The sequence below is a fragment of the Pseudorasbora parva genome, chromosome 1 (genome assembly GCF_024679245.1).
Source record: "Pseudorasbora parva isolate DD20220531a chromosome 1, ASM2467924v1, whole genome shotgun sequence".
Taxonomy (NCBI): domain Eukaryota; kingdom Metazoa; phylum Chordata; class Actinopteri; order Cypriniformes; family Gobionidae; genus Pseudorasbora; species Pseudorasbora parva.
Window position 1 is genome coordinate 63,290,981 of NC_090172.1, and position 22,392 is coordinate 63,313,372.

The window sequence follows — 22,392 nt, forward strand, 5'->3', positions numbered from 1 at the left end:
CCCTGACTGTGTTCTGAATAAAAGGATAAAGAAGACGATATTTCCTGCTGGTCTGTTCTGCTGTGCTTGTATTCTCAGACACACTCATGGTCGTGCGGTGTATGGGACGCGTGTGCTCATATCTTCTGTTAGGAGTTACCTTTAACATCAGCCCAAAGTTCTTCAGAATAACTGCCGGTTATTACAATATTTTCTTTGCATAAGTGCTGTGTGTGCCTCAAACACTTTGACCTCATCTGGCTTTGACTTCTGAAGCTTGTTCCAGTGAATCAGTGCTGTGAAACATTAATCACATTAATATTAATATTTGCTTATAGGACATACATGTGAGTTACTGTACAAAGTGATTTTTTTATTTGTTTTATTTACCACAATAGAATAGTCATTAAAGTGTGAAATGTGCACAATTTAATATTATTTATACTAATTTAATAGTGGCTTTCATGTAAGGGGTTCAAACTATGTTGCTTTCGTTGAGTATCAGAGAATCCATCAGTGAATCCATCAGTGAATCCATCAGTGAATCCATCAGTGAATCCATCAGTGAATCCATCAGTGAATCCATCAGTGAATCCATCAGTGAATCAGTGAATCCATCAGTGAATCGGTGAATCCATCAGAAAATCCATCAGTGAATCAGTGAATCCATCAGAAAATCCATCAGTGAATCCATCAGAAAATCCATCAGTGAATCCATCAGAGAATCCATCAGTGAATCCATCAGAGAATCCCTCAGTTAATCCATCAGAGAATCCCTCAGTGAATCCATCAGTGAATCCATCAGAGAATCAATCAGTGAATCCATCAGTGAATGCATCAGTGAATCCATCAGAGAATCCCTCAGTTAATCCATCAGAGAATCCCTCAGTGAATCCATCAGTGAATCCATCAGAGAATCCATCAGTGAATCCATCAGTGAATACATCAGAGAATCCATCAGAGAATCCATCAGTGAATCCATCAGTGAATCCATCAGTGAATCCATCAGAGAATCCATCAGTGAATCCATCAGAGAATCCATCAGTGAATCCATCAGAGAATCCAACAGAGAATCCATCAGAGAATCCATCAGTGAATCCATCAGTGAATCAGTGAATCCCTCAGTGAATCCATCAGTGAATCCATCAGTGAATCCATCAGTGAATCCATCAGAGAATCCATCAGTAAATCCATCAGAGAATCCATCAGTGAATCCATCAGTGAATCAGTGAATCCATCAGTGAATCCATCAGTGAATCCATCAGTGAATCCATCAGAGAATCCATCAGAGAATCCAACAGAGAATCCATCAGAGAATCCATCAGTGAATCCAACAGAGAATCCATCAGAGAATCCATCAGAGAATCCAACAGAGAATCCATCAGAGAATCCATCAGAGAATCCAACAGAGAATCCATCAGAGAATCCATCAGTGAATCCATCAGTGAATCAGTGAATCCCTCAGTGAATCCATCAGTGAATCCATCAGTGAATCCATCAGTGAATCCATCAGAGAATCCATCAGTAAATCCATCAGAGAATCCATCAGTGAATCCACCAGAGAATCAGTGAATCCATCAGTGAATCCATCAGTGAATCCATCAGTGAATCCATCAGTGAATCCATCAGTGAATCCATCAGAGAATCAGTGAATCCATCAGATAATCCATCAGTGAATCCATCAGAGAATCCATCAGAGAATCCATCAGAGAATCCATCAGTAAATCCATCAGAGAATCAGTGAATCCATCAGTGAATCCATCAGTGAATCCATCAGTGAATCAGTGAATCCATCAGTGAATCCATCAGTGAATCCATCAGAGAATCCATCAGAGAATCAGTGAATCCATCAGAGAATCCATCAGAGAATCCATCAGTAAATCCATCAGAGAATCCATCAGTGAATCCATCAGTGAATCAGTGAATCCATTGGAGAATCAATCAGTGAATCCATCAGAGAATCAGTGAATCCATCAGAGAATCAATCAGTGAATCCATCTGTGAATCCATTGGAGAATCCATCCGTGAATCCATCAGAGAATCCATCAGAGAATCCATCAGTGAATCCATCAGTGAATCCATCAGAGAATCCATCAGTGAATCCATCAGTGAATCCATCAGTGAATCCATCAGAGAATCCATCAGAGAATCCATCAGAGAATCCATCAGAGAATCCATCAGAGAATCCATCAGTGAATCAATCAGTGAATCCATCAGAGAATCCATCAGTGAATCCATCAGAGAATCCATCAGTGAATCCATCAGAGAATCCATCAGAGAATCCATCCGTGAATCCATCAGAGAATCAGTGAATCCTTCAGTGAATCCATCAGTGAATCAGTGAATCCATTGGAGAATCCATCAGAGAATCCATCAGAGAATCAGAGAATCCATCAAATAATCCATCAGAGAATCAGTAAATCCATCAGAGAATCCATCAGTGAATCAGTAAATCCATCAGTGAATCCATTAGTGAATCCATCAGTGAATCAGTGAATCCATCAGTGAATCGAGAATCCATCAGTGAATCCATCAGTGAATCCATCAGTGAATCCATCAGAGAATCAGTGAATCCATCAGTGAATCCATTAGTGAATCAGTGAATCCATCAGTGAATCCATCAGTGAATCAGTGAATCTATCAGTGAATCCATCAGTGAATCAGTGAATCCATCATTGAATCCATCAGTGAATCAGTGAATCCATCAGAGAATCCATCAGTGAATCAGTGAATCCATCATTGAATCAGTGAATCATGACATGTTTCAGTGTGTGATTGACATTGTGTTGAATGAATGGAAATGATTCATATCTGTGTTTCTTCTGCTTTCAGTGCTGATGGCCCTCGTTCAGTCTGGACTCACTCAAGGTACTGTACATCACTGCAGTATTTTTTAACCAATATGAATTTTGTTATAGTAGTTTATTTGTCTTCGTGGATACATCAGGATCCCATATTTGTCTCTTTGCTGATGTTTTATGTCCATGTTTTGCATATTTCACAGAATCATCTGACAGTATTTCCTTCTGCTGCAAAACATTACAGGAATTTGCTTTTTATTCAATCAAACGTTTCAAAAGATCTTAATTTTCAAGAGATCATAATCTACTGTATGAAACAGAAATGATTTCTGCCCAGTGTCATTAAGATCTTGTGCACCAATGCTTCAAGAGAAAAGAGCTTGGGAACGGAGAGCAGGAAGTTAGTCAGTTCCCCATAGAGTGTGTATGACGTCACATTAAAGGCCAGCCGGCAGTTCACATCACACGGGTTACCTCAATAAATACCCAATAGGATATCTCATAGGCTTTTGGACAATCACTAAAAAAAAAATGTTTTTGATACTTTCACGCAGGGCCAGCGAGTGTTCAGTGGAGAGATAGGTCCGTCGCTCTGATTATTACTCTGTTCAAAACGGTTTGGACGTGCGGAGGACTTTTTGTTACCAAACAGGGCATTGATTTGATAAATGTCCACTGTAGAGGACACCAGGACTTAAATCATGTTTATCAGGCATTTTGGAGACACAACAAGTGAAAGGGGAAAAAAAATCGATATTCCTATGAAATATTACATATTATTATGAAAATGTTGCCAGTTATTACTCCTATTATTACACTTCTTTTTTCATTACATGTTTCATTACAGAACACAATAATATGCAAATTAGATGCAGTGTATCGATACATTGTATTGAATGGGGAAATCCAAGGCCATTTTACCCACATATTGCATAAAGTAAGATGGTATGTCAAAGCATTCAGTTATATATTTTATAACATAGCTCAGAATCATCTTTAAAAAAAAGTTTGTTTTAAAAAAAATCCTGAAACTAAAAAATATATTCGTAAATTAGAAATTAATCCCATTGCTAATCGTGTTAACATTATGCTAACAACATGCTAATTGTGTTCACATAATGCTAACAAAACATGCTAATCGTGTTAACATAATAACAACATGCTAATTGTGTTAACATCATGTCAACAACATGCTAATCGTGTTAATATTATGGTAGCAACATGTTAATCGTGTTAACATCATGTAAACAACACGCTAATCGTGATAGCATAATGCTAATAAGCATGCTAATTGTGTTAACATCTTGTTAAAACATGTTAATTGTGTTAACATTATGTTAACAACATGTTAATCATGTTATTTTAAACGTGTTAAGATTATGCTAGCATGCTACTCATGTTAACATCATGTTAATCATGCTAGCAACATGCTAACTGTAGGGTAACAACTGAACATGCACCATTTCTTCAGGAATTGTACATTAACTCTTTCCCTGCCAAAACGTAATTTTCTGTTCAGTGTTTTCACTGATAAATGCTAGGGGGCGCTATTACACATCGTCTGAATGAGTACAGCATCTCCTGATTAAAACACAGGCGAAGAAGACGCAAAAAAAAGTTTTCACATGTAAGCAGATTCATATGTAAAATAACGGGATCATCAACATTAAAAGATTAGTTCACTTTAAAATGAAAATGTCCTGATATTTTACTCACTCCTCATGTCATCCAAGATGTTCATGTCTTTCTTTCTTCAGTCGAAAAGAAATTAGATTTTTTGAGGAAAACATTCTCCACGTGATGGACTTCAATGGGAACCGAAATATTGAAGGACCAAAGGAAGAGCTTCAGAGGCTCTGACCGATCCCAGAGGAGGAATAGGGTCTGATCTAGACAAACCATCGGCCGTTTTCAAGAAAAATAAAATAAACATACTTTTTAACCCAAATTGCTCATCTCGGAAAAAGTAACAAAGAAAGAAAGAAAGAAAGAAAGAAAGAAAGAAAGAAAGAAAGAAAGAAAGAAAGAAAGAAAGAAAGAAAGAGGGCAGCAGACCCAATCAGTTTCCAGGCCAGCAGGAATCCACCCGGTGCTCCCGATGGTCAGTCCGGTTCTGCTTACATTTGTCCTTCAAGATCATTTTCAACTTTTATGGATTTTGAAGCCTAAATGCAGTCGCCAGAAGTAAAAAGCAAAAGGTCGTCTATAAACGATTTACAGCACAGTCGCTCGTCTTCAACGTCACCATCACTAAGTTTACGGCAAGTCTTCAGCTTGAGTTCACCACAGACATTATTTCAGTCATTTACACAAAACCCCATTAAAAAAAAAAACCACCGACTTCATTATGAGGGAACCAGAAGTGTTAAAATCCTACAGATGATGTCATACCTGCATTATATCCTGACTGTAGACAGCGCCATCTACTGGTCAGAACAGGCAGATCAAGAACACAGAGGACAGACTGGACACATATATCAGTTTAATTTAGTTTTTAACACCAGTTTTTGATGTAATTATTACAATTGACAAGAAAACTCTGTTCTAGATTTATAATTGAATTTATAGTGTTTTCCTCATGAAGAAGCTTTGAGTTCCTGACAGTGATCTGCAATGCTTTTCAATATTTCCTTCTGTTTCTCAGTGAAACCTGTAGTGAAGGTGAAGCCGGATCAGCGAGTGTTCAGAGGAGAGACAGTCACTCTCACATGTGTCATACCGGGAGGAGGAGACACTCAGTGGACATACAGATGGTTTAGAGATAGATATGGATACACTAACTATCCATATACATCACCAACAGCAGAGTACAGTTTCACAGCTGATGTGTATCTCAGTGGTGAATACAGCTGTAGAGGAGAGAGATCAGACTCATACACATACTTCAGTGATGCTCTTACACTGACTGTATCAGGTGAGTCTTCATATTCACATCTGTCTAATGATCATCTAAATCCATATTTTAACTCTTATTAACCACATCTGTTAGAATAGACTGAAGAGATTCACTTTTAGTCATTATTCAGTCACTGCACGTCTTGTGTGTGTCGAGCCTTTCTTACTATTCTGTGGCTTTTCAGCATGGTTAACTTTATATAAAAAATGACATTACCATGATTTAACAATTTAATCTGAAGGTCTTGTTGCACAACAAGAACAACAAATTGGTCTCATGATATTATTCTTTAATAATTCTGATCAAATATTTCACATGCAAAGGTCAAATGTCCATCCTCTTAAAACACATTCTCACCTCATGAATATGTGTTTTGAATACAGTTATTATAATATTTACATTTTCTAAGAGCTCAAATGTGCATTAAACATCACAAGGTAGACCCACTTTTTTAGCAACACAAAGATAATAGATTCGTACTTTCATAATCATGTACTTAATGTGGGCGTCCCATGACGGATCGGAAGAGATATGGACACCGAGCAGTTTAAAGGATAAAACTCGACTAAATACATGTCTGGAAATAACAGAGGAATAAGGACAAGGACTGTTTTGCTCATTCCTAACACTGATGACCATGTCCACTGTCTTAGTTTCATTCATTGCCAATGTAAAGTCCTCTATAAACTATAATACTGATCTGCTCACATTGTCGCTCTATGATAAATTAAAATAAGCTGATAACATCACTGTTTTCTCCAGAGCGACTGAACAGCCGAATCTAATTTTGTTGCAGTATTGTCCTGTTTGACACTGTGAAGCTGCTTTGAAACAATCGGCATTGGAAAAGCGCGATATAAATAAAGTTGATTGATTGATTGATAGTATTGGTGTAAAGTCGAAATTCACCTCGTAAATATATTTTTCTTATATCACCTTAATATTCGTAGAAAAGCCAGTCAATGGGTTTAATGTTTTCATTACTAATGCCGTTTAATCCCACCGGTCACAATTGTGACCGTAAATTTTCCTCGCATATTTTAGTGTGGTATTAAAAAGCAACTTCTATTATGAAGCAAATTTTCATTTATAATACACATTTAAGATGTCTACATGAGTTCTGGGCAGGTCTAACATTGTTGTGTAGTTTGGTCGTGTGACCACACACACTTATTTCTTGGTACTGCCATCTTATGACAACGTGAAAGCTCAGAAATGACAGAAAAATTTAATGAATTAATCAAAGTTAATTTTTGAATAGCTCATTAATTTTTTGCACACATCATCATGAAAGGGTTATCTATACATACATATTGAAATTATATTTATACATGGTTTATTCTTTTGTCAGGATGCAGATAAAAGAAGACGGGTTGTGACCGGTAGTATAACACAGAATATGTTCCTGTGTAATAATAATGTCATTCTGTGTTATTCATATGAACTCTCTCTCAGACTGAACTGAAAACTATCCATCCATCCATCCATCCATCCATCCATCCATACATCCATCCATCCATACATCCATCCATACGTCTGTCTGTCTGTCTATCTATCTATACTTCTGTCTGTCTGTCTATCCTTCTCTCTGTATGTCTATCTATACTTCTGTCTGTCTGTCTATCCATACGTCTGTCTGTCTGTCTATCTATCTATACTTCTGTCTGTCTGTCTATCTATCTATACTTCTGTCTGTCTCTCTATCCTTCTCTCTGTATGTATATCTATACTTCTGTCTGTCTGTCTGTCTGTCTATCTATACTTCTGTCTGTCTGTCTGTCTGTCTGTCTATCTATACTTCTGTCTGTCTCTCTATACTTCTGTCTGTCTGTTTGTCTGTCTGTCTGTCTGTCTATCTATATCTATGAGATATACCTTATAAACTTCCAAATTTCGGATTTACCAATTGGTGCTTCAATGTTTAAAGTTGCTCTTCCTAATATTTAGGAGTAATAACTCATGTAAGTGCCTAGATCTTTTCAAGGTTTGTTGGTCCTCTTCCCCTCTCTTTGGCCGGACACGTTAATTCAGTGAAGATGAACGTGTTACCTAGATTTTTTTTTTTTTTTTGTATCATGAACAATAGAAATAGTTTTGAAGTAAATTCTAATCATATCTCATTCTTATATGTTGGATATGTTATTGTTATTTTAAGTTTTAAACGTGTAAATAGGTCTAATAGAAGAATTCTGTCTATGATGTTTCCCACCGGTCACTATTGTGACCGAGAATAAAACCTAATATTTCACTAACTTAACCAACATAAAATCAAAGAAGGCATAACGTTTGTGTGTTAGGGAGGTCTAAGGAGTAAATTGCATGTACTCACATTGCAGGAAAACATTTGGGATTAAACAGGTTAAGATACAAGGTGGACAGAGTTATGATGACGTTGTTAATACTTTGTGAATTTCTAGTCAGATCCATTTTGTGGGTGAACCTGCTGTTCTAAAATTTGTATTGAAAACCTTTTTTTTTTAAATGTTGGATTCTTCTTTTTAAAAATTCACACTTCTTGCAGTTTGATAAGACAAGGATTAAAAACAGTCACCAGAGGATATGAGGACATCTTCCCAGGTCTCAGTCTTTTGGTGATGGTGGAATCAAATGAAGTAGGAGATGAATTGATCGTTGCACCATTCTAGATAACAGAAGTGACAACTTCAGCAAAAAATGCATAAATATGTACAGATGATCTTCTTCTGAACTATAGTGGAACCTGAATCATTGGTTTCATCCTCTTTCACAGCAGATTTCCGTCAGTCAGGTCCTTGAAAGTCTTACAGGGTGATAGAAAATATGGAATGTCCCCACATTTCACAAAAACAAACGTGTGTGTGTGACATCCTCAAGCCTTAACCCTCTGTTTCTGTTTATTTGAGGCTCACACTCGCCACATTTGTGGTCATGACAGAATTGTTTTTGATGAAATGAATGAACTATATTTCTCTTTATTTTGATGAATATTTACCATGTATTGCTTAAATGTATTTCCATTATTGTTCTCTTTTTAACCCTTGTGTGGTGTTCATATTTTTGTTACTCAGCCAGTGTTCGTGGGTCTGGTGGACCCGCTGCATTTTTGGGTTTTTAATTCAACAAAATCAAAAATGTTATGTTAAAATACTCAACAGATGTTTACTCCATCCCAATTACAAGCCATATATACAGCATATATGGTTAATATTTTCTCTTTACCTTTGTTAGATCACATTTAAGAATTGCTACCTCATGTGGGAACGGCAGGGGTAGAAACAAAACTCACTCTTGTAGCTACTCTCTCACACTCACACACAATCTCTCTCCCACACGCACGCACGCACGCACACACACTCATGCACACACACACACACACACCCATAACACACACACACGCACGCAACCACCCCCCCCCCACACACACACACACTCACACACACATACGCACACTTGGATATGTGGTGTATGGTTCCTCTCCATAGGCATACTGTTTTTTCTAATGTACAGACTGTATACTATATCCCCCTACACTAACCCTACCCCTAAACCTGCCCATCACAGAAAACTTTTGGCATTTTTTGAATTTCAAAAACACCATTTAGTATGTTTTAGTGTGAGGACACAGATATCTTCATAAACCATGTTTACGTTGTAATACCCATGTCATTATACATATTTGTGTCCTCATAAACCATATACATGAACACACACACACTAACAGCAGGTCCTGACAGGAGGAGGACAGAGTAAAGGTACACAGGATCTACAATTCCCACACTTTTATTAGCCCCGGGTCCAGTGGACCCGAACATCCTGTGTGTAATATAAATGTGTATGGGGGGTGTACAGTGTCTGGTCATTGAAAATGTGTTCTGATATATATTCCTCACAGAAAATGAGCCAAGGCCAATGAGTCTCAGTTTGAAAAAATAATTAATCATATATTTTTTCTTTCGATAAAAAAAGAAAACGGGTCCAACAGACCCGAACACGATACAAGGGTTAAGTGTCAATGAACTGAGTTTAATGTCCACATGAAATCAAAATGGAAGTGTTTTGTCTTTTAGTATGAATATGGTCGTCTTACTGTTATCTATAAGCCAGTGTTGCTCCACAACAACGACACAATTCACATTTAGAAGATAACAGTTCAAAACTCACAGTCTCTCACGCCAGCCAATAAGGATCAGTGATTTTGATGACATCACTCTTCAGCTTCTCATCAGATTTTCTGTCCAATCAAACGCTCTCTAGAATCTGTTCTTTAAAATATCTTCTTTTGTGCGGTGACATTTATGAAGAGTTTAGGACAGATCGAGTCAATTCACTTCATTTGATTTTGTGAGATGTTTAATCATAACTTCTGTTTGTGCACTTCTTACAGAGACACCTAAAGCTGTTCTGACTGTAAAGCCTGAACCATCACAGATATTCAGAGGAGAGACTGTCACTCTCACATGTGACGTACAGGGGGAAGGATGGACATACGGATGGCGGTGTGACGATGGTAAAGATCCGCGCTCTAAAGAGAAAGAGTTCACTGCAGATCACACACAGAGGTGCAGCTGTATCGGCTGTAGAGGATCAGGATCAGGATTATTCTACTCTTACTCGAGTGATGTAGTGACTCTGACTGTGACGGGTGAGTGATCATCACTGACATCACATCAACAGAATTACTAAACTAATAATAAATAAATACATACATATCCTCTTGAACACCAGGACCATTTTTTGGGATTTCCGCTGGATTTGGCCTACCCAAATTGAAAAGCCTCCCATACACACATACAGGGGTCTAGGGTCAAAATCATTTCATTAATTTTGCTGTCATTCAACATTAAACCCTTTAAAGTTACATAAAACACTGCTAAAAGTGATAAACCTGTAAGTATATGTTGTCTAAGCTGTAATAACCCCAAAAAAGTAGTTTTTTTTATTATTATTGTTGTGTGTAATTCAGGCCCTGTGAGCTCTAGGACCCTGCAGACAGTTTGGGCTGTTTCCACTAAATTACAGAAAATAGTGGAAAAAAGAAGTTTGTCTGTGTCATGTTTTATGACAGATTTACTCAAATGGGTCTGAAGGGATGACCCCCCCCCAACCCTGCTACCCCCCTCCTCCACCATATACAGTGATATAAATGCAATATCCCAGTGTCATTAAATTAATTATACATGCTGGAAACAGCCCAAAGTGTCTGCAGGGTCCTAGAGCACACAGGGCCTGAGTTACACACTTTCAAACATTAATTTATATAAAAAAGAAATCAAAAAGTGCCTACTTGTTTTTTTATTTTATCTTTTATTTATTTATTTATTTATTTTTTTTGGGGGGGGGTTATTACAGCTTAGACAACATATACTTACAGGTTTATCACTTTTATCAGTGTTTTTGTAACTTTAAAGGGTTTCCTGTAAAATGACGGCAGAATGCTGAATTTATGTAACGCTTATGTCCGCGGATAGCTCACTTAATATATCTGGAGTGGATGCAAACACGGAGGCGATTAACATCAAACAATTCCCGGCAAAACTCTCATCACAAACTCCATTTCCGTCCACAGCATTACTTAATATAACAAAAAAACTGACTGTTAGCAACAGAAAACAGAAAATAATCCCCACACATGGGAGCTCAAGACGCAGTGCGCACATACACAAAATGCAGACCTCGTTTGCCAGGAGTGCGCACAACTCTTAAAGGGGCCACACTATATTTCTACTTGTTACACTTATGCCAGCTTCACCCTGCATGCGTAAGCAGGGCATAGGCAGCGCCGAAGCAGCGCGTGTGTAAAGCAGTAGCAGCGCGCACACTTTTTTGTTTCACTTGTTTCTGATGTTTTTTTTATTTCGTTTAGTGCGAGTTTTTGATAGAAGAAATTAAGGCCATCGCACTATATGTCCATGAAAAGCACACTGCTAAAAAGAGAAACTTCAGGAAATTGTCTTGAAATTTTGGATAGGCATCAAATTACCCATCATAAACCTCTTAAAGATAATTCATAAATGACTGTAATAATTAAGAGGAAACTTCTTAATGATATTGTATTGTAGGCTTATATTGTAGGCTAAATGAGCAAATTATCTAAAAACTTTTTTTTAAAAATGACAAAATAACGCACATCATAGTCTATCTACATGTCTATACTGTATGTGTGCTATATTAATGTGTGTATGTTCTATTAACCTATCCATATTTAGTTGTTCGTTCGTTCGTTCGTTCGTTCGTGAGGCAACGAAAGATTGTCAAAAACACTTTAAAATGACTTACTTTCATTCACTTGCAAGTCTTTATAAAGTAAATTGTGTGGATCACAGAGAACTGTGTGCTTCTCAACCTCCACGATGAGACGAGTGTCGTCCATTGCTGTCTTTCCAGGACAGGTGCACTCAGAAGAACACTGCCTGCGACACCACGTGCGTTTGTTTATCCTTTCTGTTTTTATCCCAGCATATAGTTATAATATATACATAATTTAATTCATATTTAATTTAAGATATACTGGCATAGATTATTTAAAATTAGTTTTGTAGTTCAGGCAAAAACTTGTGGCAGTCGCTTCGGTTTTTGTGTAGAACTTTTTTTTTCTTCCACAGCGCCGGATGTCATATGGTGACTGAGAAACACACGGAACACTTCACTAAATTATTTCATGGGTAAATGTGTTATTTTTCATGTTAAACAGGTTCATTTTGATCAGAACAATGTACTGTGGCTTTAATTCATCGTGAGCAGCGCGTCAAAAATAGACCTGGCGCCGAAACGATCGCGGCACTGCCGCTTCTGCTCTGCTCCTGCTCCGCGCCGCTGCGCTGCCTCCGCTGCCGGTGTGAATGCACTCATCTGTTAACATGAGCGCCAAAAAAAATACGCCCTGCTTACGCGTGCAGTGTGAAGTCGGCGTTAGATTTGGCCAAATCCACCAGAGTAATTTAGTGTAAATAGATTACTTTGTGTAAAAAATGCCAAAGTGATGCCTATCTCCAGAAAGTAGAGACTTTAAGCTTTCAAATGGTATCACATACATCACAGCTTCTCCACAGACATTTAAAATCAAAAGTATATACATGACGATGTCATTCCCGACTCTGTACAGGGTCCTCTGAGTTTAAGAGGATAAATAAATATACAAAGAAAATAAGAAAGAAAAAAACAAAGAAACAAAGAAAAATAAATGAGTATTTTTATTTTTATTTCCTTTTTATGTATAGATGTATTTCTCCACATTTATTTATTTCCACATTCATTTAGATTTTTTCTTTTATTTATTTCATCATTTATTTATTTCCACATTTATTTCTGTTTTTTTTCTTTTATTTATTTCAACATTTATTTATTTCCACATTTCTTGGTCCGTATGCTAATAAGTGAGTGCTTCACCTCAGACATATCAGTCGAGCTCAGAGTGGCAGAGCTGAAGCTTTGACCACAGCGACCCCTCGTGGTCAAAACCAAACACAAGCCTTTGGAAAAGTCACACAGGGAATGAATGGCCAATATGGGCAATATGGCCAAAATCTTATATCCCGGTTTTAGTCATTTAATATCGCCATACTTGTATATTGGGTCACCACACACTCTTTATCCTGGACAAGGCAGTAAAACATTGCCCGGTCTGGATTTCCTAAAATGTCTTGGCACCCATGAACAGAATCTGCATCTTCAACAGATCTGATAATAACAGACCCTTTGACATGGAAGAACGAGAAACATGTAATTAATTGCGCTGGATGGAGATGATAAGAGCTTGTGTTTATTGACGATGAGACTCGCACACCAGTTCAGAACGCGAAGAGAAACCAGCGCACATTTCACTGAAGTCTACAAACATACTAATTTTGAACATATAACACGCCTTAAAGATGCTGCTCTTAGATAATGATTAAACACAGCACAAGTCATGAATTATTCAAGATTCAATTAAAGAAAAGCTGCTCATGTACATGCAGTGTTAGTGAAACACAATCTCACGTCTGTACACAGAGGCATCGTATCCAAACAGCTCCTGTCCTGACCTCTCTGTTGGTTTTGGAAGTTACTAAAGCCCCTTTCACACTCCACGTCGGACCCGCAATATCCCCGGAACATTGCCGGGTCGCCTTCTGTGTGAAAGCAACCACGTCCCGGCATTGATTACCGAATTGAACTCGGGTCGGGGACCTAGTAACATTGCGGGATTCGACCCGGGACGAGCGCTGTGTGAACAAAAGCGGAAACTAATGCTGCAACGTGTACGTAGTTATCGTGCGACTCCTAGAGCTTGTTTTTTCAATAACACAACCCTGCAGTGCCAGAAGAGCTCGTCGGTGTTTTAAACGCAGAGAGTGTTCGTATACAAAAGAAACTAAAATTAAACAAGCAGAAATGTGTGCAAACTGGACACAAGTCGAGACCACGGAGCTCCTTACTATCCGTGCTGAAGCTGAGATCGCTCGCCGTTATACGTCACATCCGGATGTCACGTGTCAACTCGACCCGGGACCGTTACGGGTTGTGTGTGAAAGCGCACATATTACAGTATTTCGCTGGCAGTGTGAATGGACCAAATCTAGCGGCCCGGGAACAAATGGCGGGTCGCATTATCCGTGTATTTGCCGGAATCGCAGTGTGAAAGGGGCTTGTGTGTGTGTTGAGTGCAGTGCTTATGGTGGAGTGAAAGTAATAAAGCTAACAGCAACAGAGCAGTCTGGGGAGGGAAAGTGAAGAATTGCTACTTGTTGGGGATTGCTCCACTGAATGCCAGTTCTTTAATGGTGTTCACCACTTCAGGACTCTGATCAGAGAGGAGGAGGCATCTGATTCAAAAGTTTGAAGGTGCCCTAGAATGAAAAATTGAATTAACCTTGCCATAGTGAAATAATAAGAGTTCAGTACATGGACATCACATACTGTGAGTCTCAAACACCATTGCCTCCTCCTTCTTATGTAAATCTCGTGCATGAAAAACATCACAGAAAAATAAGTGATTCTCAACGAAACGCCAGATGTGACGCAATCGCTGGGGATCATTTATATGTACACCCCCAACATTTACATGTGTCCGATCATGTGCATTGTCAGGCGGGACTGACGGAGCCGAATCATCAGGATCTGAATCAGGTAAACAAGACACTCGAGGATAGCAAAAACGGCAGCTCTCATGACACGTCATGCTCCAGGCTGTGCAGGGGACGTGAGGACTTTTCTACCCTTCCCACAGATAAAAAATGTCAACAGTCATGGTTGAGGTTTATTATAATCGAATATCACAACAATTTAATTCAAGATCGTTTGTTTGTTCGGCCCATTTCAAGCAAGCTTCGCTGAGCGTCTTAAACTGAAGAAAGGGGCAACTGTATTCCTGCAAGCAGAAAGTAGTGATTTATACACTTATTGACTGTTTAAACAATTTCTGATTAAACTGAAGGTTTCTTAGAGAGACAGTTGACGAAAGATGCTAGTACAGTAACAATAGGACAAACCAAGTACCATACAAAACTAAATAGTGTGTCTAATGACAAAGGGTAATATTATTTTACAAAATACAACCGTATACTTCCCTTACAGATCGTTCACTCGATCCTTCTAGCAAACGTCACCTTCTCCACCATATAAGTTAAAACGACAGTCATTTGACAAGGCCATTCATCTTGTAATATATATATATATATATATATATATATATATATATATATATATATATATATAAAATTTATTTTGAGGACTTAAAGGTAGGATAGGTAGGAATTGGTTAAAAAAAAATTTGGTCCAATTTTGTGGAAAATAAAGAAAGTATAAAATTTGAGTGTGTGTAGACCTCTCACGACTGTTTTAAAGGCAGCTCATTATTTCCATTCACTCTTTCCACAGCCACGCCCCCAAAACACATGAACACGCCTCACCGACCAATCAGCTGGAAGACGCTTTATTGACCTGAGACGCATGTAGTGACATCATGTCAGAATCACATGTAATAAAACATCTAACTTTATCAGTATGAATATAAACAGATAAGATGTCTTTTAGTGCTCACTATCAAGCTAGAATACCGATACTGGAAAAGTTTAAAGTATATTTTTGTTTGATTCGGTAACGAGCTAGTTATATTTATAAGGCAAAGAAAACGGCTAGCATCATGTTTTTCCAATAACATCAGTTATACTGTGATGAAGATGAATTTAGTGTAAGATTCATAACATATACAGTGTTTTGCATGTAAGAGTTTCCATGATGAAAGCATTGTTGATTAGCAGTAGCTAAAGCTAACTTAGCTCTAAAAAAAGTTCCTGGATGCAGTGTACTAGCTTTTACACATGCATTTTGTTATCTAAAGTTAAATTTTGTGAAATTCAACACAACAGCGATCAACTTGAGCTAAGCATATTGAGTATTTATAATCTCTACTAATGGCTAAGTGTATAATATTGTAACTTTATGCTAAGTGATCTTATGTTAGCTATATTAGGCAGCTTCATGTGCTCTTGATACATGCTTTATGAAAACATAAACCAAAAAAATTTATAATCAAAATGAAAGATGACCTGTCCAGCAGAAATACAGCCAGCAATGAGTCGTTTTTCAGGTCCCTCAGTTCTCACCATCGTTGAAAAGCCACGCTGATATTTTCTCGCGTTTGATTTCTTTGTTTATCCAAAGACTTTCTGTGCATTGCCTTTTCTCGTACTGTCTTCCTTTTTTGCATTGTTTGCCTTCGCTGACTGTAAAACCCTGCACTGTGAGTTTTGAATGCTCTTTCTCTGCCATTATTTTGCCGAGGTTTCTTGCCTCTTGAACTGCTCAAATCAAACGAGCGTGCGCATGTGGGCGGATCCTGTAGCGAAAGCGGTGGTCACCATGGTAGCGAGAGAGAGTGACAGTCGCCCAAGCCAATCATTTGTTTCGTCCCGAACGAAAATAATAAGTAGTGTTTATTGCAGATTAAAAAGTCTAGAGTCCCTCGATTTTTATACTCTCCTTTTCAGAGACAGAGTACTTACATTTTAATTATGTATTGACATATAAAGAAAGTTTAAACAAATTTGGACAAAAGTGTTTTAGATCAGTCCCACCTCTCCCACCTTTAAGTTTGCAAACAGCTCTATATACAGTGACAGGCTGATCAGATCACAGATGTTTTTTCAGAGTACATTATCAGATATTAGAAATGAGATGGTCTCCTTCGTGTCCTACATCGCTCTCAAAAGATGAGCTCAAAATGTGATGCATCGTGTGGGGAAATATATTTATGTGAACGTTTACAGGCTGTTGTTGTTTGACTGACAGAAGTGCTCAAATAAACACGCTCGTCTGTTACACAAAAGGTTGAGAGCCTCTGGTGTAAATCTTCCATGTTCAGTTCATTCGTGAGCTGTCCTTCAGATTATCAGATGAATGAAGCCGTAAGTGTAGAAAACACGCTCAGAGACTTGATCATCTGTCACTTTGTGTTTGTGTTTCTTCTCAGATTTACCCAAATCTACAGTGACTGTGACTCCAGACAGATCTGTGTTCATTGGAGAGACGGTCAATCTGAAGTGTGTGATAGAGTCTGATCTCAGTGACTGGAGATATGAGTGGTATAAAGACAGAGTAAAGTTACAGACGTCTGAGCGTTACACTGTAGACAGAGACACTCTCACTATCAGAGGAGCTGCTGAGTCTGATCAGGGTCAGTACTGGTGTAGAGGACAGAGAGATGGAAGACCAAACTCATCACAATCAAGATCTGATGTTTCTCTCTCAGTGACGGGTGAGTTGAACATCAGTGTAACTCTCTCTACAGGATTGCACAATCAATCAATACATTACACTGAATGCAGACTTCTGAAAATACATTTTAAAGCAGAAGTTTTTAACCTTAAGTGCAAACTTAAAAACAAAACACTCATGAAGTGCTGATGAAACAGAAAAACGACACTAGAGCTGAAGACGTCTGTCTGACACGTGAACACACACCTGAGCAACAGATGAAAACAGTTCTGTGTGAATGATGATAATTACACTTCAGTTCCATCACTTCAATAACTTTAAACATCTTTCTGTATGAAATTACTTAATTGCTGTTTGCATGTTCTGTGACTCTGAGTCTTTATTCAAATGCAGCTTTGAATCGCTTTTTAGACAATCTTGTCGTCGTTTTGTACAATTATGATTTACAGTTCTTCAAACAGTCAATTTAAGATGTATATTATTTTATACTCTGTGATGTGTGTAGCGCAGCTGAACTCTGACTCTTGAGGATCTGAATCTGTTCTTGTTCTCCTGCAGATCTAAAGCCGAAGCCTGAACTCACATCAGATCCTGCAGGAGCTGCACTGACAGGAAACACAGTGACTTTGACCTGTGGCATGGATCCGTCCACTGGACACTGGGACTTTTACTGGTACAAACACACACTGAACCCTGAGACAGAGAAGACAGAAACAAACCCCTACAGCCTGAAGATTGATTCAGTGTCTGATGGAGGCCAGTACTGGTGTAGAGCTGGAAGAGGGAAACCAGTCTATTACACACAATACAGTGATGCACTGTGGGTAAATGTTACAGGTGAGAGAGAATGTGTGTGTGATGCAACATATACAGATCAGAGACCATATCTACACAACGTCTAAAACTATAAATGCAATAATCTGTGTTTGTACAGAGAGTCCTAAAGCTGTGGTGACGGTACGACCTGATGAACGAGTGTTTAGAGGAGAAACAGTCACTCTCAGATGTGATATAAAGTGGAGAGGAGACACTGAGTGGACATACAGATGGGAAATAGAGGAAAACAACAGCCGGTATAAAAACACTGTCAGACAAACCTCAACACAAGAGTTGATAATCAGCGGAGTTGAAGACTTTCACAGCGGTAAATACACCTGTACAGGACAGATGAAAACTCAACGCTCTCAGCGCAGTGATGCTGTTACACTGACTGTATCAGGTGAGTTTGTGTTTGTTGTGATCCGCTTCTCCATCAGTTCCTCTACGGCTCTGTAACTCATGATGTTTTGTTCAGCTGAAGCTCAGGCAGTCGTGCGAGTGTCTCCACAGCCGTGGCTGACTGAAGGAGAATCAGCGACTCTGATCTGTGAGGTTTCAGGCTCCTCTACAGGCTGGACGTTCAGCTGGTTCAGAGATCATGATCATCTGTCAGACAGCAGCAAAGGAGCTGGAGGATCTTACACTCTCAGTCCTGCGTCTCCACCGCACACAGGAGTTTATACGTGCAGAGCAGAGAGAGGACGACCAGCCTATCACACACACACCAGCAGCACACAGCCACTGTGGGTCACCGGTGAGGATTTGTGTTTGTGCTCGTCCGTATTTCTGTTTCATTGCAGTCTCTGTGTGTCAGTTTAGATTGAGATTTTGCTCTTTTCAGGAGTTTCTGCTTCAGTGTCTCTGGTCATCAATCCCAGCAGAAGTCAACACTTCTCATCTGAGTCTCTCGCTCTGAGCTGTGAGGATCAGAGTAACTCTGCTGGATGGACAGTGAGAAGATACACAGACAAAGGCACACAAACTTGTTCAAAACAAACAGGATCTTCATGTGTAATGGACTCTCTCAGCACATCTGACACTGGAGTATACTGGTGTGAGTCTGAATCTGGAGAGAAACGCCGTCCTCGAAACATCACTGTACACGGTGAGTCTGGTTTATAATCACATCATCTGCTAATGTCATAATCTAAATTATAATTACAGTCTATACACATTTTCCAGTTTTCTGTACAGCTGATCGCAGAGTAGGCAGAGGCCCCGTCCACACGGAGACGCGTTTAGCTGTATACGTATACATTTTGTACTGTCTCAGTGTTTCGTCCACACGGATCCGGCGTTTTGGAAGCATGAATCCGATATTTTTCGAAACCGGGTCCCAAAGCGGATAAATCTGAAAACGATCATCTTCCGCTTTCGTGTGTACAGCGAATCCATATATTTTCTGAAACGGTGATGTCATCACACTACGTCCAGCACGGTGAAGAGTTAAGGGATACAACTACGGGCACTGGGCATGCGCTCATCAATATCGCGTCATTTAATAACCGTATCTGCATACCTGTAAGGGTATGTTTAGGGTTGGGGTAGGTGTAGGCGTTAATAAAACAAATCTGTTATGTAGCAAATGTATTTATTGTTATTTTATTGTGAGATTTCGCCTCACCTCCGACCACTGATATACCCCTGCTAGCCACAACTCTTCTTCTCTGTTTTTAGTGTATATCTGTGGCAGAATTACAGCGTCACACACTGGCCTGGCATGCAAACTACATCGTTTTTAGTCCGTTTTTGTAATCTCATGTGGACGCAGATATTTCTTGAAACGAGGAAAAAAAAAAATTCGGATTGGGAAAGTGCTTGCTTCGTGTGGACAGGGCCTAAGTTTCATTTGTGTGCTTGGGGTGGCACCTACCGGGCCGGCAGACCACGAGCTTACATTTTTTAATATACCATATTCATATATCATACATTCTACATTTAAAATACATTTACAATGAACAGGGACTGTATACAAAGAGTAGTGTTAAAAATATATTGTAGCGCACAGTTAGGCTCTTTATAGTTGTAAAACTGCTGTTTTGTTTCGCATCGGCAGTGATAGGGTTAACACAGGGAGTTCAGAGGAGCGGGAACACAAGCGAGAGAGGGTGCGCTTGTTACTAGTCACGTTTACATGCACTGTTTTGTCATTCCGATTAAAATCATTCAGATTGAAAGATTTAATGGACTGTTTACATGAGACGTTATCTAAACCGATCTGGTGTTTACATGTGCTGACTTTCAATCGCAATCATTTTGTGACATGAGTGCCGTATCAGAAATGTCCACGCTGTCCTCTTCAGCAGCTGATGGAAGTGTTTACGGTTGCCATAGCAACTCTCAACAACCACCAGGATTTATACAGTTTTATAAAAGCTATTTGTGTTTTAAAGTGTAATAATCATGCATACATTCTTCTCCGAGGCGCAGTTGAAGTAAAACGTGCCAGGGACGAACGCTGTCAAGATGAGGGTGCAGCCAGGCTGTGTCTGTCATTATTCCAACATTATCTCCATAACTTCTTACGAAATAAAAAGTTTAACGTTACCCCTCAGAAAATGTATCTTTCTAGTCAACACTCAACAGCACTGGTGTGAGCGCGGCGCGTGAGCTGTATTATATCACACACACTCAAAAGTAATCCAGTCAGGTCGTTTACATGGTGACATTTTTCGTTTGATGGGTTCATGAAAAGGTTTATCCCACCCCTCTCAAACCGATTAACGGATACACTTTCATTCGGTTGGGGCATTTTTATTCCGATTGAGGTGTTTATATGGAGCATTTTCATTCAGATTGGACTTTTAAACCGATTACAGTGCTCCATAAACTCACCTGTCATTCTTCTGACATTACAATTGGCCTTACCTAATTCAGAAGAAGCCGCCCCTTTTGCGTAACGTTAGATGTCCACTATCTTCTCTTCTGATAGATTTGCAGTCAAATCATTCTCTCTGTGCAATAGGGAACGATCCGAGAATCTCCTGAGCCATTGCAGCCAGTTTCAAATTATTCTCATAACTGAGAAACTTCTTTCTGAGTCTTACGTAGCAGAGCCAACAGGCAAGTTGGCAAGTAGTTATTTCCACATGCATCTTGAGATGTTTCATTAACCTGCCGCTGAATGGTATATAAAATCAAAGCCAAATGATTAAGTTCAGCCTGTATGATCACTGCCGTCTGTTGGTGTGTGTCTTGTGTTTGTAGATGGTGAAGTGATTCTGAGTTCTGTTGATCATGTGATTGAGGGAGAGACTCTGACTCTACACTGTTTACATCGATCTACAAACCCCTCGATCCTCAGCGCTGGTTTCTATAAAGACGGATCACTGATCCAGAATCAGACGACAGGAGAGATGAGCATCACTACTGTCTCAAAGTCACATGAGGGTTTCTACTACTGTAAAACAGAGAGAGGAGCGTCACCCCACAGCTGGATCTCAGTCAGAGGTCTCTGAATAATCACTGATTTTACTTTTGTAATGTTATCATACAGTATCATGTCACTCACAGACAGATGTGTGTGTTTGTCCGTTCTCCTCAGCAGCTCGTCCATCATCTTCTCTTCTGGCCGTTGGTGTGTCTGTAGGATTGAGTGTTTTCTTCTTGTTCTTCATCTCTCTGGTCCTGCTGTGGAGACACAAACACAAGAAAGGTGTGGAGCAGTTCATGACATGATGAAAGATTAAACCACATGAACAACAACAGATGGAAGATCCAGTTTCTGAAGTCTAGACAGAGACTGCATGTTTATTAATAAATGAGCAGTTAATGCATTAGATAATATGAGTGAAAATATGATTAGATATGAGTGAACATACTCTTAAAGTGACCATAATGATCTTTGTCTCTGTTATAGATCAGCACCGTAACGTTCAACCGACGTCAGTCCCGAATCCATCTGGAGGATCGAGAGCGGAAAACTCTCCTCTGCAGTCCGGTCAGACTCAATAACAAATGATTTATATTTATTTATGAATGTGTTTTTTTCCTCTTTAAGACTCCTTTGCTTTTCATATTTTTCATTGTTTGCTGTCCTTCAGATTCTGATTACATTTATAATGACGTGACTCCAGTGAGAGACTTAAGAGTCTTAAAAATTATCATTAAAAAAACCAACAGAAATCATTAAATCCTTGACTAGTTCCTTGTTGTGCCTTTTCAGACGTCACATATTCAGAGGTCACTGCTAAGAAAAAGAGACCCGTGGATAAAGGTTAAAAC

General features: G+C 39.0%; 1 protein-coding gene across 1 annotated transcript; it reads left to right on the forward strand.

Annotated features, from left to right (window-relative positions):
* Positions 1-2,816: 2,816 nt before the first annotated feature.
* On the forward strand, positions 2,817-22,389 carry LOC137082095 (Fc receptor-like protein 5). Its single transcript, XM_067447693.1, has 12 exons — positions 2,817-2,847; positions 5,425-5,694; positions 10,040-10,297; positions 17,105-17,389; positions 17,908-18,186; positions 18,284-18,568; positions 18,644-18,922; positions 19,010-19,273; positions 21,376-21,618; positions 21,713-21,823; positions 22,028-22,108; positions 22,334-22,389. Exons 1-12 carry the CDS (start codon positions 2,817-2,819, stop codon positions 22,387-22,389), a joined length of 2,442 nt encoding a protein of 813 aa, XP_067303794.1.
* Positions 22,390-22,392: the final 3 nt, after the last annotated feature.